We start from the raw sequence: 18,325 nt of genomic DNA on the forward strand, positions 1-18,325 counted from the left end.
TAACTTTAAAATTTATTCTCAAATATTAGTCACAAAGTAAAGCCAACATTGCATCCAGGTGTATACAACTGCATTTATTGTAGAAAGACAAGAAACTGATCATATTTTTCACACTGGTAGAAAAGAAAATTTGCGGGAAACATAATGGAATATGAACTACAATGACCACGAGAAGATTTAAAACAACAAAAAGCAAAATGCTTCTACTGAAAAAGTGTCAACGCCTTAATACGACGGCTTCTAAAATGGTGGTTTGGTGATGTGTGACTGGAAAAAAAAAAAAGTCAACGAAAAGTAAAAAGCATGCTTTTGTCCTCAACCCTCCCCCCACCTAAACTGTTTACTGGTGCGTCTACAAACCAGCACTTCTCTCATTTGCACAAAGCATTGCAAGGGTTAGCACGGGGCTAGCTAGCATCTATCACCACGCCACGGCTTCATACAAGATTGATTTAAAGGGAGTGGGAAAAAACAAGGTGGTGAAGAATAGGGGTGGGGAGGGGGGTCAGCACACCAAAGTGGCTCAGGGGTAGGGAGCTACTGGGATCCGGAAGACGAGCCTTGGCTACCCTGTCCAGGGTAGCCGCCGTATTGGCTGTAATACTGGTTCCATTGGCTCTGGTTCTGGTAGTACTGCTGCCACTGCTGAGCGTACTGTGGGCACAACAGATAAAAACATGCAGTTCAGGATTTCTATATTGAAAATTTGCGGTTGTCTGGCTTTGGTATCGCATGATAGAACTATGATTATTATTATAATTTTTTTTTATTCATACTTAAAATTGAAATTTATTTTTTTGATTTGAAATAAAAAATAAATTTGTTTATTCATTATAGTTGGTATGAATTTGGTTTTGACTTTTTTTTTTAAAAAATGTGTTCATTTTTTTGTTTACCTGCTGATACTGCTGGTTGTAGCTCTGTTGCTGTTGCTGCTGTTGCTGCTGCTGCTGCTGAGGGGGTGCCTGATGTTGCTGCGGAGGGGCCTGATGCTGCTGAGCGGGGGGCTGGTGGTGGCCGTACGACTGGGCGGCGACGGCCGGCTGGCTGTAGCTCTGGCTGTAGCCCGGGTACTGACTGTAGTTGCCGTAGTAGTTCTGGTTATAGCTACCCTGGTTGTAGCCGCCCTGGTTGTAGCCGTGGCCGTAGCCCTGCCCGAAGAGTGCAAAGTGAGCGAGTGGACAAAGAGCACATCAACATATTTCGTTGACATCGTTTACAAGTAGAGCCTGACCAAGATGGGGGAAAAACAGAACACTACTTCAGAATACAAAAGAATTAGGCTTACCTGGTTGTAGCCGCCTTTGTTGTAAGGAACTGGCCGGTTGTAACTACTTCCTGACGACTGTCCGCGGTATCCAGAGCGGGTGTCGGAGCCGCCGTCACGGTAGCTGCTACCGTTGTTGCCCCAGCGGCTCTGACCGTAGCCTCCCCGATTGTAACCTGTGGAAAGGCCATCCTTTATGCTCCTTCAGGCCAATTATGGCTTGGCATGTATTTAAGTTACAGATGTGCATTCATAATGAATCATGTGGGAGAAAATGGCTTGAAATCAAAACTGCTATGCGAGAAAAAAGAAAAAAAAAAGCTGGTACCTCTGTATCCACCCGAGTCTCCACCGCGGCTCTGGTAGCCACCGCCCCCGCGGGGTGAGTCGCGGTTGTCGTAGCGCGGGAAGCTGCCACGGCCACGATAGCCGCCCTGCCGGTTGTCGTAGCGTTTGTCAGGCGGGGGCCCTGCCTTGCGCCCCTCGTCGTTGTACTGCTTTAGCAGCTTCTCGGCATCTTCGTGCTGCAGCTCGACATAGGTGACCCCTTCCAGGAAGTCGCAGGTTTCAGGCAAGGTGAAGTTGGCTTTAGGTGGGGTAGAGAGAGAGGGGGGAGGGATGGGGATGCGGTGACGACCGGAGCAGCCACACCACCATAGGACAAAAAAACAAAGGGGAGACAAATTAGTGTCGCGCAGAAGAGGCGGGAAGAGCATAAAGATCAAGTGACAGGGAGCAAACATGGAGGCAACATTTGTGGAAACAGACACTGGAGGGGGGAGGGGGTTAGGAAAGAACGCTGCAAACCAAGGAGGGCAACTCGACGCAAATCAACATGTTCAAGTCATTCCCTTTATTGGGACTGCTCGGGATAGCAAAAGAATTTAAATGGTAATTTTAAAAACAATGCAATATTGGATATGATAATAAATGGCATATAGATGATTAAAAAAAATATATATATCAACCAACTTGGGTTAAACTTAGCTCTGCACTGACAAACGGTTGGCACTTCGTCAAAATGTGTTTTTCTAGCTTCTACATATCGCCATACGTGAAGTGTTGTACAACTCAAGGACAGTCTGATTTGAAAGTAGAACGATAAGATTCGACCTAAAAAATAAAATGATTCAATTCAGTTCGACTCGGTGGGGATTACCATTTGATTCAATATGGCGTGGCTCCCTTTGAGATATTTTCAAAGTGGAACAATTCGAATCTGTTCCGATTCGACACACTTGCATCTTTTCGATGTGAACTGCTTTTTCGATTGAGTTTGTTACAACATACGCTCATAGAAAAAAAGTGTATTGGCGAACTTGTGAATTTAGTAGGGATTACTACAAGCCAAACTTTGCACCCCCGCAGTTTGCAAGGCAAGAAGGAGGCAAAAAGAGGGAACATTGGGGGGGGAAATAATAATCACGACTTATAAATATGTCCAGTTCTGATAACTTGATGGGGAAGGGAGGGGAAGAGAAGCAAGTGGGGACGCAAAAGGGGGGTTCATCTTCCAAGTTTGATTTTTACACATAGAAAATAACAAAAGAAAAAAAAAAGTAGATCTGGTGTTTTGTTGCTTGTATCCACAGCGGTCCTACCTTTCATTTCTAACACAGCATGATCGGGCACATCCTTCCCCTGCTCATTGGTTTGCTTTAAAGTTCGCTCTTTAAAATCCTCGTCCGTGGGACAAATTACAATAGCCTTGCGTTGAAAACCCTCAAAAGGACGCATTTTTCGTCTCCTTGCTGATCCATATACATTTGTCTAGCAATGGCGACAAGAAAGAGGTAGAAGCTTGTTTGTTATTGTTTTACTTGCAAAGGCGTTCCGCTGGAATGGGAAGCTGGAACCCTGCAATCATCAAGCGACACAAGTTTGTTTGGCTGGGATGAGGCTACGCGTTAGCTCGGTTGCTAGAGGGCGCCTCGCTCACAACGCTTACCTGCCGTATCTGCTGCCCAACGTTCGCTGCCGACCAACGAGGGGAAGGGGGGGACCCATTGAGTAATTGTTACTCATTCCAACGAAACGCTACGGTGATTTTTAGCCATGTTAGTGAGCTAAGCAAGGTTAAAAGGTGGGGAAGAAAAAAAAAACTGAAAACGAGAACCTGTCTGTTAGCATGCTAACTGGCTATTTAAAGCGGCACCACGGGGGAGATAGCTGCTTAGCATGTTGGGTGTAGTTGTTAACATGTCCGACTCGCAGATCTTAGGCGGATGGATCAAACGTTCAAGCATTGTACTATTAGCATTAAACAGTCGGGAATAAAATAAAAAGCGAGGTAAAAGAATTGTGCTACATTCAGGGTCCCGACATAAAACATATAATGAACTAGCTTGCGGATTAGCATTTGGATGTATTGTCACGGCTGGCTTCCATATTAATAGCCTAGCAATGTTTCTCGTAATGTGTTAGCAACTATCGTACAAATTTGTGTTGCACCAACACCAGAAAAAAAAAAGAACTGTATTGTATGAAAAAAAAAACAACACAAGACACCTGACTAATTTTTACGCACAGAATCCGAAGGAACGCGTCTCAAAATGACAATGCTATTTTTCCCCGCAGAATTTTTTTTCCGAGTGAGTTTGTCGCTATTGACAAGCATGCATTGTGATGAGATAAGAGGATGACAGGTTTGCCTTTGTTTTTCTGATCAACGCGTCTTCTGTACGTGAAACATAAAAAGGTCCCAAGTTGTGGCTTTTACGTGACGTTACAAATGTACGAACACGGTGTCTGCTGGTTCAAACGAATCGATTTCAGCGCATGATTGGTAAAAGATTCTTTTAAAACTAGAAATCCCTAACAGACGAGAAAACATCCACGGATAAATCCGCAACGCATTGCCATCATCGAACCGAAGCGTCCTACATCCAAATTTGGTCAATTAAATTCACCGAGTTCAACTTGTGCTTGTTCCTCATTTAATATCTTCTTAATGTGGACCATTAGCAGTACATGTTAAGAAGTAATCATCTGACATATTTATGATGTTCAACAGGCTTTTTTTTTGGGAAACGCTAAAAACGGCAGTGCTTCGGTGGCAAACGACAGGATTGCCTCAGCGAAAACGCCATTTCGTGCAATAAGTGCGCAAATATCATTGAATGAGTCCAAATTTGGGAAACACCAGTGTTAGTAGATATAAAAGAGCAAAGCAGCAATGAATCGTCGGAATTACAAGAGACAAAAATGCCAACGTCAGTCCCAAAGTACATCAAACGCCTGGCTCGGCTTTACGTGAAAATCGACGCAATACGCTACTATAGAAATATCCTTCATGGTTTTGGCGTTTGGGCCCCCCACCCCTGATACCTACTTGGGCTTACCTGTTTTTTCCAAGGAGCTCGTATCCCACTAGACATGACAACACAGATACAACTTACCTGCACATACTCACGTCTCCATGGCAATGTCGCTATCTGACCCTACCTACCTTTGCCGCCCCCCCCCAAAAACTAAAGCCCTGAAAATGTCAACCCTGTTAGTCACTACTTACCTTGGGGGGGTCAATTAATTAAAACACACACTCAACAGTTCCGTGTATCTCACTGGTAGTTAACAAAACAGCTTTTAAAGTGAAAAAGCTCTCTCTTAGGAATTAGCAACAGAAGGTGTTTTTCTTACTCACCAGCGTCAGAGCTTACTTGTTTCTCAACATCGTTACAAAGTCACGGTCTACTTGTACATTGTCGCAGTTCACAAGACAAACAGTATATTGTTTTAGGACAGTGCAAAATATATAGATATGTATAGATAGCGAGGGATGACAACATGGAGTAAAATATTCCGTCACTTTTGATTACAATACAAGACAAGCAAAGTGACAAAAGAGGGTGAGATTCAATGCGGCTTCTACTACTTCTACAATACACAGAGCCCCCCTGAAAAATAAATAGATAGTCCATTAGAGAGAGTAATCAATGAGTGACGGTGCTGAGCGCTTAAAGTGTGCGCGCGAGCGACTGCCGCTACACTACCTGGTCCAGGATGTAGTTGCGTCTCTTGCGAGCGGCGATCTCGATCAAGCGGTTGAGACACTGCGTGGCCTGTTGGATCAGAATGTCCCAGCGCCCGGCGTAGTTCCTCTGGCGTCGCAGGCCCATCATCTGCACGGCACGGACACGTGTTAGAGAAGTAATGACAATAATAATAATAAAAAAAAACTTACCTTCATCTTGTCCATGATGGCGTTGGTGCCCAGGATGTTGTACTTCTTCTCAGGGTTGGTCTCTGCATGCTTGATAGCCCAGGTGGTCTTTCCGCAGGCGGGCAGGCCCACCATCATCAGAATCTGAAAAGCCAAAGTAGGGTCATTTTGGACCCGTGTATTAAATCAGCCATAAAATACCCTAAAAACAATCTTTTATCATCCAATGTTTTTCTTAACTCTTGTTTAGCTGGTTGGGCTCCCTTATCCATGAAAAGATTGGTTTTAATATATTTTTTTTGGCCCCCTGGGCCTTTGTTTTAACAGCATAGCCCTCATTTTCAATGTCTAAAAAGTGGTCAAATGAACCTTAAGAGAAGAAGGCAACAAAATAATCAGTTGTTCTGTTACCTGGGTGTAACTGAGAGATATTAAAACACATTTCTTAAATGTTCAACAAAAAAAAGATTTTCATTTTAATATTATCAAACATAGTAACATCTATGGTGTTTCGGGTCATTTTGGATATATTTACTTACTATTTACTTATATTTATATTTACTTTAAAAACAAATCTTTTTTTTCCACACAATAGAACTTTAATACAATATTAAACAATATGAAAAACAGAACAGTCAAATAATAAAAAAACTACAATAAAACAAAGATTTGCAAGGTCAAATAAACCAATCGAGAAAATCACACCAAAAGAAATTAGTATTTGTTCTATAAATACTATGTGCAAAGAACATGCCTGTGTGTGTGTGTGTGTAGGTGTGTGCGCGCGCGTGCGTGCTTGTGTGTGTGTTTAGATGCATGTGTTGCAAACACTGTTAGTGTGTTCTTTGCAGATGTTTTTCTTGCAGGTGAAGCACACTATGTAGGTTTTTCTGTCCATACTGCTAGGGCAGACCTGACACCTCTTTCTTTTTGAGCGAGGTGGTCTCACTGGCATTGTGGCTGTGGATGGAGTGCTTGAGGCAGGCCTGGCTGCTGAGGGGGAAGGTGATGCTGATGTTCTTCTGGTTGCTGTGGATGGCGTGCTTGGTGAACACTGAAGCTGTCTGACCAAGTCTGCAGCAACTGGGTCTCGGGGCACCCGTTCCCGTTGCTCAATGTGCGGCTGGACAAGGGAATTCCCGAGCTCCTCGAGAAATATTCTCCGCTTGGTGTTTTTGGTTGAATTCCACCCTTGGTCAATATGGGTCCACAACACAAATGCATTGTATGCAGACACATTGAGGATGTTGTAAAACACAACCATTGGCCATCTCCTGGTCATTCGCTGGCAAGTGTAGGTGGCAGTCAGCTTGTCCAGAGTGTCCACTCCTCCTTTGTTTTTGTTGTAGTCCAGGATGATGATGGGCTTTTTGTCTTTTCCTGATGACACAGCAGCATCTTTGTGAAGAGTGGACATCAGTATCACATTCCGTCTTTTTTTTGGACAATATGAAACAACGGTGGTGGTATCTGTGAAAAGAAATTTGGAGGAAAGTGGAGCCCTGTCCTTCACCAGCAACATTTCAGCGGGCAGCTCAGGTTTATTTTTTCTTACTGTGCCCACCATGGTGAGTTTCCTCCTGAGAAGTTCTTGTCCAAGGTCATAGCTGGTAAAAAAATTGTCACAAGTGATGTTGTGACCCTGCAGTCCAGTAGTCAAATCGAGGACTACGCGTTTTCCTTGTTTTTTTTCAGGGATGCCGCTTGCAGATTTGCCTGTGTAAATCTGTAGGTTCCACGCATAGCTTGTTTTAGCATCACAGGCTGCCCAGATTTTTATGCCATATTTGCCTGGCTTGCTGGGCATGTATTGCCGGAATGGGCATTTTCCTCGGAAAGGGAGAAAACGTTCATCCACTGTCACCTCTGGCCCTGGGTTGAACATCAGTGGAAGGAGTCGCACCCATCTCTCCCAAACATCCCTGATGGGAGCAAGCTTGTCAGATTTTGCTCTGGTGTCTCGATTGTCAAAACTGAGGACTCCTGAGATCATTTGAAAGGTCTGAAGAGACATTGTTGCCCGGAAAATATGTCTGCCCGTTGATTTATCCCAGAGACTCTCAGTTGCCTCATTGCTGGATCTGTAAACTCCAGCAAGGAGGAGAACACCAATGTAGGCATCCAGGAGCGTCTCATCAATGTCTTTCCACGTGTTGCCATGGACCTTTTTCCCCTCAAGGTTTGTCATAGCAATTATGACTTTTTTGAGTGACCATGGCAAAAAAAGATCAAAGCACGTCTTGATGTCACTTCCTCTTGTCACAGCAAACCTCGTGACCCCTGGGGTCATTTTGATGATGTTTGCAGCAGCTTTCCTTCCATGCACATCAGGAGGAACTGTGCTCCAACGTATGTTGCCACGTTTGGATTGGAATGATTCAGCAGGAGCAGCTTCAGCACCAGTGACCTCCTCTTCGGACTGATCAGTTGTGTCTGTTTCTTCCAATTGGTACTCCACATCATCTTCGTCCTCAGAGGCCTGCTCATCTCCATCGCTAAGATCCTGTGTGTCCTCTCCCTCATTTGCAGCAAAGACGTGATCGAAAGTTTCATTTACAGTCAATCTTCTCCTCATTGTTGCATCCTGTGAATTGGAGATGTGTACTCTGCAAGTCAACACCCCCACACTCAAATGGCTTGACATGCCTGGACATGTCTCCCTTTGTTTGCTCTCGCAAAAAGGCAAAGAGAAAAGCCCCTAAATGAAGCAAAATGAAGTAATGTTTTTCACCAGAGCGCTTTATAATTTAGTAAAAAAAAAAAAAAAAAGATATATATTTCGTTTAAATGGAAGTCAAAAAGTTTCAACGCAAAAAACAAATGTATGAAGTACTTTTATGCATGCTAAAACTCAAAACGGGTCAGTAGTGACCCTAACACAATTAACATTACTAAATCATGACAGCCCCAAAATCAAATTCAAGTCCTTACCTCGCATTCGCCTTTGCTGGCAGGTCCCTTGGTGCCTCGGACTTTGTCCTCCAGGGCCACGCTGTGGATGTAGGTGTAGCCGCTGGGCGGCGGGAAGTAAGGCTGCTTCTGTCCAAAGTTGAACTCCACGGCGCAGTTCTTCACCAACACGTGGGGGAAGAGCGCACGGCCCGCCAAAGCCTCCTTGGTGGTTTTGAAGGCGACGCCGAGCTCCACGCCGTTCTTGGAGAATCCCATCTCCACTTCTTCGCCTTGGTCAAAGTCCTGCCGATATTAGAGCGGGTGTTAGCGTTTTGCACAAAGCGGCTGAGGTTCAAGGTTGCGGTCGCTTACGATGTAGCAGCCGATGACATCATTTTCCCCGAATCTTTCCCCATAGTCGGAAAATTTACACTCGGTTGCTTTCTTTCCGGTTCCGCCGAAGCCAAAGGAAAAGGGCTCCTCTCCTAGGACAAGAATCAAGGAAAGTTGGTATGAGGAGGTGTTCTTATTTTGCACCCCCTAAATGAGCTCACCAAGCTGAGTGCTGCAGTGGTTGAGGGACCATCCGATCCGGACGACGTGCGGGTCCGGCTCCGAACTGGGAAGGTGCTTGACGGGAATTTCCTCATTGATCTGAAGAAAAAAACACGTACAGCGTTTTTTGAATGCAACCATTGTCTACCCCGAATGCAAAAGTGACCAAATTCAGATTTTTTGGATGTTTTAAAATACCTTCATCTCGTAGCACACGCGGCCACAAGTGACCCCGTGGGTGGCACGTGCTCCTGCCCACAGGTAAGCAAAGCCCTCAATGGTCAGCGGGTAGCCGCTGTAGCGATCCCGGGACACTTTGAAGTGCAGATCGCAGTTGTCTGAGAACCAAAGCAAATTGGACATCCAGTTAGTGTAGCCTTAAAAAAAAATAGTGTACATAACCAGAGCCCAGCTTTCCACTTACATGTGTCGATAGTAACAAGAGTGTCATCAATGTTCTCTTCCTCGTCTTCTGCCGGTGGCTGTGGTGTCCGAGACCTTCAAAATAGAACCAATCAGGCATTTAATTTTTTTTAATAAATAATTTAATGGCTGGCCAGCACTTTCAGAGCAAGCGAGAGAGATTGTAGTATTATCAGTAAACAGCCAGCTGGTTGAAAACCAATCAGAGTGGATATGAAGCTGTAGCTTGCTTTAAAGGAGCCACTTGGAGAACAACCATGAGGCTCCAGTTATGAACAAGCCTACTTTTTGCTTTAGCACTGAAGCTTGGCCCGAGTTGTCATGGGTCGGACCAAACGGGTTCAAAGACAGTGCTAAAAAACCCGTAAAACAAAAACAATACTAGACAGAAACATTTTAGCTTGTGTTCAAACTCATCAAACGATGGACCTACTGTAAAATCCGGCATATAATGTGCACTCATAAATAATACCCCCAGACCTTGAAAATAAAACTTGAAATGTATAACAAAATTTGTGGATATAATAATGGGCCTTGTGACTTTTCACACACCAAGTGATTGCGACGAAGAACACGACAAGTGTCCCTTGACGAGCATAATTGGTTGATGATAAATGAGGGTACACTGTAATACAATTTGTTTTAAAGGAGCGTCACTACTGGTTCAACGGATTGAGCCATCAAGCTTGCTTTGGACAATTAATGAACGCATACCTCTTTTCCTCGCGATGCTCGTAGTAGTTGTAGCCCCTGTTGTCCTCGTGCGGTCGCTTTCGGCCGTACTGTCCGCTTCTCTCGGACTCCATCTTCACCTGCTCTGCCGGACCGTCACCATCTTGTTCACGTTTGGGCTCAGACCCACGGCTCTCTGACCCATCATCACCTGCCGCCTCTGGTGTGCCCTCAACTTTGATGTCTTCTTTAGTTTCTGAGATGAACGACAAACATTTAATTTGGTCCGCCTGTGGTCCAATCAGGAACTGACGGTCGTAATTGGTGCCATAGGAACTATGTTGACATCACAACTGAGAAACCGAGAACTTTCTGACTACACAATTCCAACAATACTTCCTCAATGAATAAATAATAATAACAGCGTCTGCATCTTTTCATTTGTAAAGTTTGATACAATCCCGAGTGCGTCTGGAATTTAATTGTCACGAACCTTGTTTGAGCTTGATGTCTTTTTCCTCGTGCGATTCAAATTTGACTTCTGCCTCATTGACGGCAGCGGCTTGGGGAAGATCAGCGTCTCTGCTGAGGTCCGCGTCTGTGCTGAAGTCAGCGTCTGCGCTTAAGTCAGCATCTGCGCTGAGATCCTGCGCGCGGAGTTCCGGCGCGCGGAGTTCCGGCGCGCGGAGGTCCTGCGCGCTGAGGTCCTCCGCGCTGAGGTCCTGAGCGCTGAGGTCCTGAGCGCTGAGGTCTGGCGCGCTGAGGTCCTGAGCGCTGAGGTCTTGAGCGCTGAGGTCCTGAGCGCTGAGGTCTTGAGCGCTGAGGTCTTGAGCGCTGAGGTCCTGAGCGCTGACGTCCTGGGTGCTGAGGTCTGGCGCGCTGTGGCCGGAGTCGGATGCCGGCCGACTCTCGTACGGCTCAGACTCCATCTCCGGTTTGACCTCGTCTTCTTCGTAGTAGCCGCCCGAATCTCTGCCCTCGTCTTCCTCAAGCAGCGCATCGCCGTCACCTTCAGCAAAATCCTCACCTGTAAATACCCAAAGAAAAAGGCATTACACTTTGATGGGTTTGCCGCTCATTCACCCTAATTACTGCACAACACTGACACAGGTCCACATTTTAAGTAAATCGACAAATGGTGAACATACATCGCGAGACCTTATGTTTATATTTAATGAAAAATGTAAAAAGTGTAAATCTGTGGTTTACCTTGCTGATCATCCATGTCATCATCGACTTCGTAGCCCTCCCCGCCATCGTCACCCTGCTCCTCGTCCCCTCCGTCCGGTGACTCCGCGAGGGCTTCCTCTTCCAGCGCAGCCTTGAGCCGCTCCACAAGATCCGCCTTTCGGCCATTGGCCTCGAGGCCGCGACGCTGGAGCTCGTCTTTCAGCTCGTTCACTTTCAATTTCTTCACGTCGAAACTCATCGTGTTACTTGGTGCGAGTGAGCGTGCTGTACAAATACTGTAAGGAAAAAGCGCGGGTGTGAGACTGGAAAGTTTGCGACGTCGAGTTCAACTTACAAGGACGCTATGCGACGGCGCCATCAGCGGAGCGTTAGGCTAATATTAGCCATTCAGCTACATAGATAAATGTATTTAAAAAAACGTGACGGAGGGACTACATTCGTGCTAATTACCTATTTATAACACTTACCAAACAAAATACACATGTATATGAAAACTACGCTTCTGCCGTTTTCGTTATCTCGCCTTCGATGTTAGCTTAGCATAAGGGCCAATCATGCGGTGCAGTGCGCGCGAATTGAAACATTGGCACTTGAAAAGCGCAATAAGCGTAATAAACATGCATTGGCTTTACGTGCAGGTTGTGCACCCAAGGCACGGTTGACGTCGGGAATAATAAAAGTTTACACGGCAAATTGTGGAATTCCAGTCAGGGCCTACCTTTTTCGACGCGGGTCTCGCGGGCAAATAAAAGCGCCGTAAACGAAAAGGGAAACGATTGCCCTCTAGCGCCCTCCTCAGCTTCCTCAGACTACCGGAAGTTGCCTTTCGACCAATTTCCATTGAGTTGGTTTTTATTATTTTATTTTATTTATTATTTTTTTTGACTTTTTAAACAATTTGTAATTGCAGATTAGTGTAGTTTAACACCGAATTACTAAGAAAATACAGTACTTGGTGACAGCGGGATCATGACGGATTAAGGTCACGTGCATTAAAAGGAAGTGACGTGCAATACTTAAAGACTACTGGGTAATGTAGTTAAAAGAGAATGCCCGCCAACAGTCGCCATGTTGCTTGGGTTAAAAAAAAAAACTGATACAATGCCATAGTACCCCTTATTGCACAATTAAAACGTTTATACAACAATTACCTCTACTACCATCAGTAAAACACAATCTCCACAATTAATGAAGAATAAATAACTTAAAAATAATTTTGAGGGACACCTCAGTGATTAAATTCTGAGTTGTAATCTCATCTTTGACCTTTGGTTTTGACCCCAAAAATTGAACACCTGCAGAAAAAAACTGTCAAAAACATTTGTTTCTGCTTTGGTGACACCAACATTGAAAACATATTTACTATACAAACACAACTATGTACAATTTTTACGAATGACAAAGATGTATGATGTTTTGAATTGTTCAATTAATCTGTCCACAGCTTTAGCTTTGCTGTGTTTACATAACTATTCAGAGTAGTTGAGTTTAGTGTGGTAAGCGGTGAAACATTCTCCTGGATGCAAAGCGACACAACAGGACACGCACCACATTCTGGTATCTTTGCGCAAACCTCTGCGAGCGCATACCCTACACCTCCTTCCTGATCGCTTTGGTGGGTCTACGCTCCTGCTAGCTGTGGTCACGTATTCAAGTCTGTGCTTGGCAAGCTGCCCGTCAAGCCTGCTGTCTGGGTCAGTTCTAGGTGGTGCCCTTTTACAAGGCCGGTGAGCCACCAAGTCCCCACACCTCTCAAACTTTCCCTCCTCATCCTTTCTTACCTGCGCCAGAACGTATCGCTTCACAGTCCAGGACTTGACTACGCTGCGCATGAACTCCAAGAGGGTTATACGCTCCTCTGGGTGCCTTGCTCTGTAGATGACATGAGCATTAAACATGCATAGCTGGAAAAGATAGGCAACAAACTTCTTGGACCAGTCTGTTGACTTTCGGACGAAGGGGTAGTATGTAATTTTTTGGTCCAGCTTCTGCACCCCAGTCATGGAGGAGTTGTACGCTGCGACACACTCCGGCTTTGAGGTAGGACCCTCATCTTTCGGTCCCTTCTGGGGCACTTCCGTCAATATATCTTTGTGGCAAGTTGTCACATAGAGTTTTCCCTGCCACGCTACTACCATGACCCTCTTATTGTGTCGTGTAACCTTGTCCTCCACTCCCAACTCATTCTTTGTCACCTTCCTAAAGATCTTCGGTTCCCCCCTATTGTTCTTCAGTTTTCCACAGATATTGGTTTCCGCTCCCAATAAAAGCTCACACATTGCTACGGAATTGTAAGACTCGTTCATGTACAGCGTATAACCATAACCTGGGAGACGATCGAGGAGAGAGAAGACGATCTCCGACGTCATCGGAGTTTCCTTGACATCGGGTTGCAGGTTGAAACAATATCCAGTGGCGGAATCGCATAATATGTATGACTTGATTCCATATTTGATCGTTTTTTTCGGGTTGAACACTCTGAAGGATACGCGGCTCCGACAAAGCATCATCCCCTCATCAATGCAAATGTTTTGTCCCGGTTGATACATCTCCTTGAACTTTTCCACTATGTAGTCCAACACCGGACGGACTTTGTACATTTTGTCATTGTTGTCCAACGGTGTGGTATTGTTGAATTTAAAGAATTTCCATATGAGCTGAAATCTGTTCCTCGGCATGGTTTGGCCGAAATGGGGCGTGGCGTCGACCTCATCCATACTCCAGTATAATGAAATTGTTGGCTTTTTGACATAACTGGTGATAAACGTGAGTCCGAATAAAGTTTTGAGTTCTGCGACTGACACGGGTTTCCAGCCGCAACTCCTGCTATGCGGCAAGCGCTCGGACTGAGCTTCAAAATAGCGAGTAGCGTACGAGTTGGTCCAATCCGCGATCTGTTGGAGTAGCTCGTCGGTTAGGAAGAGCTCCAGGAAATCGGCCGGCGAGGTGGAATCCAACTCGGCGGCGGCGCTCCGTGGTCCGGGGCTTGCGGTGAAGGAGAATTGATTTGGTTCCCAGCCGGCTTCATGCCAGCTACAGTCCTCCACATCATCTCTGCTCCAAGCATCTGTAAATTATATAAATGAGATGCAATTAATAATTTTTTTTTTACATTGCTGTGGTGTGAGATGGAGGATTTTTTTTTTTTTTTTACCTTTGTTCACACTGCCAACAGGTTTGGAACTGGAATTACTGCTTGACATGCAAAATATAAAATATACAAATCACAAACAAATAAATTATTATTTTTTGCTGCACTGGGATGTAGAAAATATATATATATTTTTTTACCTTTCGTCTCCAGACTGCCAACTGGCGGGAGATCTTTGCATGTTCCATGATCTGTAAATTAAGAATTCCTTCATGTCAGTACTGGCAACCGTTCATTTGCTCAAAGTAAAAACGGGCTTAAAGGGAATAAACCAGCCCGTTTCTGCCCAAATTGTTATTTCTAAAAAGGTGCATATTTTTTGGGTCCTTAGGTGTCCCTAAGTACGAATATGCCGCGCTTTTTTGGTTATGACGTCGCGTATACGAAATATGCGGCATCTATATATAGACTATGTGCTGATACGTGCACAAAAATCGGAGCATTCTGACGATTTGCAAGTGTAACGTGATGTAATTTATTTGAATGTTCAGAGATAGTTGTGTTTTACACGTAACAGCTGTCTGCAACATGAAAGGGACCATTTCCACAATTTTCAATGGGCGTGCATGTGCAACGGCGGCCGTCATCCCCAGGGTATGGGGACCAGCCGTAAGAAAATGCCAAAGTTTCTATGAACACAAGTGGCTTTCATAGCCGTATTTATTTGCAACAAACTTTCAACAACAAACTTTCAAACTTGCGGTACCATAAACGCAGATATAAACTGTAACTCAGCAGTGATGATGTTCAGCCTTGCGCCGCCACTTCCGGTCAGAAAACGGATCACGCGACCAGTGCTTCTCACACATTTTATTCCGGCTGGTGGTAAGCACGGAAACACTTCACAGTGCACAGTGCCACGCGGCACTTGGAGCACGCACTGGACGGACGCGACTTGCAAGTCGGCAGTGCGCACTTCCGGCCTTGCGCCACCACTTCCGGCCAGTGCTCCACGGTGTCGAAGCGGGAGTCATCGGCAACTGCGCACACGCGCGGTCCGCCCGATCTCCGAGCTCGAGTGGCGCCTGGTGCTGCAACCAGAGTTCGGGCCACCTCGCGTCGGAACTCCAGCAGAGACATCCCGCCGTGCTCATCCAGCCGGTGCAGCACCCATGCATTGAAGACGGCCGCGTCCAGCATCCAGGTGAATATCGGCCACCACCACTTCTTCCGGCGCATGTTGATGCGGTAGAGCTCGATGCTCTGGTCGGCGCGGTCCGTGGCGCCCATGCTGCGGTTGTACAGCTGGACAACAAATGGCTGGTCCACTGCCACCTTCTTCTTCTCCTGCCTTGACCAGCGTGACACCTTCTGCAGAGGATGCTCAGCGGCAAGGGTGGAGGCGATGGTGACCACGGCGTTATCCTTCCACCGAGTGAGCGCAATCTTGTTTGCCGTGTCGTACACGACAGACACGGCACCACGCGGCTTCCTCTTCATAGCCTTCTGATCTGTGATCGGGCAAGAGCGCGGGATGCGGTTTTCTCGGATCGTCCCCGTGCAAACGTAGCCCCGCCTGCGCAGCTCTGCAACTAGCGGGAGGCCGGTGAAGTAGTTGTCTATGTAGATGCGTAGCGGAAGTGCACGCACAGCATCGGGGAGGTTGTCCAGAAGTCGAAGGAGCGTGCCACCGCCCTTGCCGAACTTGCGTTCCACTTCAGAGGCATCTACACTCGCCCCCTGGTAGATGTCGAAGTGGAGCAGGAAGCCGTTGGTCCCACTGTTCAGGCACCAGGCCTTGTAGCCGAACCGCACCGGCTTGTTTCGGATTGCTTGCTTGCATCCGTGTCTTCCAAAGTATTCAATCATTGCCTCGTCCAGATCAAGATTGCAGTCCATTGGATACGCCTCCCCGAACCGAGCGTTGAGGATGTCCATCATGGGACGCAGCTTTGTCATCCGGTCGCTGCTGTTCTGGCGCGTGTTGTCGGCACAGTGAATGTAGCGGATGATCTCCTCGAACCTGTTGCGTGACATGGCCCCAGCGACGAGGGCGCAATGGAGATCTTCATCTGTGTTCCAGTAGTGTCGGCGACTGGGGAGCTGGTGGTAACCCGAGAGCAGCAAGATCCCCACCACGCGCTTCAATTCTCCGATGGTGAGCTGGAAGTTGGAGTCAGTCACCGCCGCATACTTGATGGTCTCGCGAACAAGGTGAGGATATACATCGGAAAGGAAGAAGTCCAGCTTCTGAACTGCGCTCTTTCCAACCAAAATTGTGGGGACGGCGAGAGGCCTGGCGTCCGGGAATTTTGTCAGGCGCGTTTTACTGTTGGTCCAATTGTAGTCCAACGCATCTTTCTGCGAGCGTTTCTTTGAGGTGGAGGCCTGTTGGGGCTCCTCTTCTTCCTCAGTGTCGCCATCATCATCATCTCCGATCACACGTCCGTCGGCGAGGACCACCACGGCGGGAGCGCTAAGCTGCCGTCCCGAGAGATTATTGAACGTTCCTCCGCAGTCTTCCTCGCCCGTGTCTTCGTCAGACTCGAAACTGACCACGGGTGGAGCAATAAAGATTTTATCCACAACTGCGTCCTCATCTTCGATTGCCTCGAAGACCTCCATCGCCGACTGTGTACCCATAGACGCGGATAGTCTATGTATAGATGTTTCGCATAAAACAATACATAGAGGAAATACGTTAGGGCGAATCATCACTGCAATCACATATGTCAATAACCATTATATGATAATTGTTCCCTAAAAGTTTCACCCTGCTATCTCGAGTCTATCATAATTTCCCGGAGCTCACCTTTTTGCATCTTCCATCGTGAATCGCGATCGCCCGGCTTCGCTCACTTAGCATGCGTGACTCATAAACTGGGAAAATGGCAGCGGTTCCGGGTTCGACAGGTCAAAGGTTGGTTATAACCGGATACAATCGGCACGAATGCTTGTCGTCATTTGACGGCGTCGGAAGCTGCGGAAATTGGAGCGTCTACATGTAGACTAAAGGCTGAAACGGGTTTAAAAAAAATAAATATATAAATGCTAATAAAAATTATGATTCCAACAAGTGCTCCTCAGACAGGCAAGAAGCTTCAGCAACTCCTCCAACATCTTAAAAGAATGGTAATTCAAACTTCCTCTTGACACATTCAGTTTTGGACAAATATTGAATGCGTACCTCTTCTCCTTGGGTTGTTCAAAGTCACCGCTGCTTTCCTCGCGCCGTCGCTTTTGGCTGTGCTGTCCAGTTATCTCCGACTCCACCTTCAACTGCTCCAGCGTCTCTGGGTTATTCTCAATTATGAGGTCCTCCTTCATTTCTGTAATGAAGCAATTAATAACATTTGGTCAGCCTGTGCCCCAACAGCAGCGTCTCAAGAAAAGCAGTTCACTCATCACGTATTCAAAGATTGACATTTTTTACTGTCACGCACCTTGTTTGATGATGATGTCTTCCTTTTCATCCAGTTCAAGTTTGACCACCATCTCAGGTATGGGGGCAGTTTTAGGAAGCTCGGCGTTGGCGTTTAAGTCTATCGTGCTGCAGCCAGACTCGGAGTCCGCCTCAAACTCTGCCTCCTCTTCATCGTAGCAGCTTCCCGAGTCACTGCCTCCGTCTTCCTCAAGCAGTGGATCGCTGTCGCTTCCAGCAAAAGCCTCGGCTGTGAATATACACAGAGAAATGGGTTTGTTGCATTTACCCTGTAACTGCAACATGTATCCAAAAATAGCTCTTGTTGGGTAACTTGCTGAATCAATATTGAATTGTGAAAGGAACTAATGAGATACTTTATGGGAAATTGTGTGTTAAAATGCCAGGGTGTGTTTACCTTGCAGCTCTTCCGTTTGGTCCCTTCCGAGGGCTTCCTTGTCCAGCACCGACTTGAGCCGCCTGACCAGGTCCACCTTCAGACCGATGGCGTTCAAGCCGCGACGCTGGAGCTCGCTCTTGAGCTCGTTTAGTTTCAGTTTCATCACGTCGCAACTCATCACGTTGCTTAGCGTGCGCGCAAAACAAAGGCTGGCAAGAAAAAGCGCAGGGATGAGATATGGCAAAGTTTAC

The 18,325-nt window shown here is 46.3% G+C and overlaps 2 protein-coding genes and 1 non-coding gene across 3 annotated transcripts; all 3 read right to left on the reverse strand.

The window, feature by feature from the left end:
* Positions 1-55: 55 nt before the first annotated feature.
* On the reverse strand, positions 56-11,980 carry hnrnpul1 (heterogeneous nuclear ribonucleoprotein U-like 1). Its single transcript, XM_037267648.1, has 16 exons — positions 11,881-11,980; positions 11,181-11,437; positions 10,465-10,998; positions 10,014-10,227; positions 9,301-9,374; positions 9,075-9,214; positions 8,876-8,975; positions 8,694-8,806; positions 8,361-8,624; positions 5,451-5,573; positions 5,260-5,388; positions 2,869-3,037; positions 1,596-1,853; positions 1,289-1,443; positions 897-1,151; positions 56-654 (listed from the first exon to the last, which is right to left on the reverse strand). The coding sequence occupies exons 2-16, from the start codon at positions 11,398-11,400 to the stop codon at positions 538-540; spliced, it is 2,865 nt and encodes a 954-aa protein (XP_037123543.1). The 5' UTR covers positions 11,401-11,437; positions 11,881-11,980; the 3' UTR covers positions 56-537.
* Positions 9,517-9,655, reverse strand: LOC119133122. Its single transcript, XR_005100057.1, has one exon. It is a non-coding gene; the product is annotated as a small nucleolar RNA SNORA50 (small nucleolar RNA).
* A 3,143-nt stretch (positions 11,981-15,123) lies between the features above and the next one.
* Positions 15,124-18,237, reverse strand: LOC119132751 (piggyBac transposable element-derived protein 3-like). Its single transcript, XM_037268226.1, has 4 exons — positions 18,093-18,237; positions 17,697-17,924; positions 17,441-17,582; positions 15,124-16,804 (listed from the first exon to the last, which is right to left on the reverse strand). The coding sequence occupies exons 1-4, from the start codon at positions 18,235-18,237 to the stop codon at positions 15,124-15,126; spliced, it is 2,196 nt and encodes a 731-aa protein (XP_037124121.1).
* Positions 18,238-18,325: the final 88 nt, after the last annotated feature.

This window comes from Syngnathus acus, chromosome 13, assembly GCF_901709675.1.
Source record: "Syngnathus acus chromosome 13, fSynAcu1.2, whole genome shotgun sequence".
Classification (NCBI taxonomy): Eukaryota; Metazoa; Chordata; class Actinopteri; order Syngnathiformes; family Syngnathidae; genus Syngnathus; species Syngnathus acus.

Bases quoted from the DNA above. Each gene is read 5' to 3' on its own strand.
- hnrnpul1 (XM_037267648.1), bottom strand. From the start codon at position 11,400: ATGAGTTTCGACGTGAAGAAATTGAAAGTGAACGAGCTGAAAGACGAG. The intron at 10,228-10,464 runs GTTCGTGACAAT...CGTTCATCTCAG, and splicing joins AGACATCAAGCTCAAACAAG to AAACTAAAGAAGACATCAAA. The intron at 1,444-1,595 runs GTACCAGCTTTT...GCCTTTCCACAG, and splicing joins AGACTCGGGTGGATACAGAG to GTTACAATCGGGGAGGCTAC.
- LOC119132751 (XM_037268226.1), bottom strand. From the start codon at position 18,237: ATGAAACTGAAACTAAACGAGCTCAAGAGCGAGCTCCAGCGTCGCGGC. The intron at 17,925-18,092 runs GTAAACACACCC...GTATATTCACAG, and splicing joins CCAAACGGAAGAGCTGCAAG to CCGAGGCTTTTGCTGGAAGC. The intron at 16,805-17,440 runs GTACGCATTCAA...ACCCGTGGTCAG, and splicing joins GAACAACCCAAGGAGAAGAG to TTTCGAGTCTGACGAAGACA.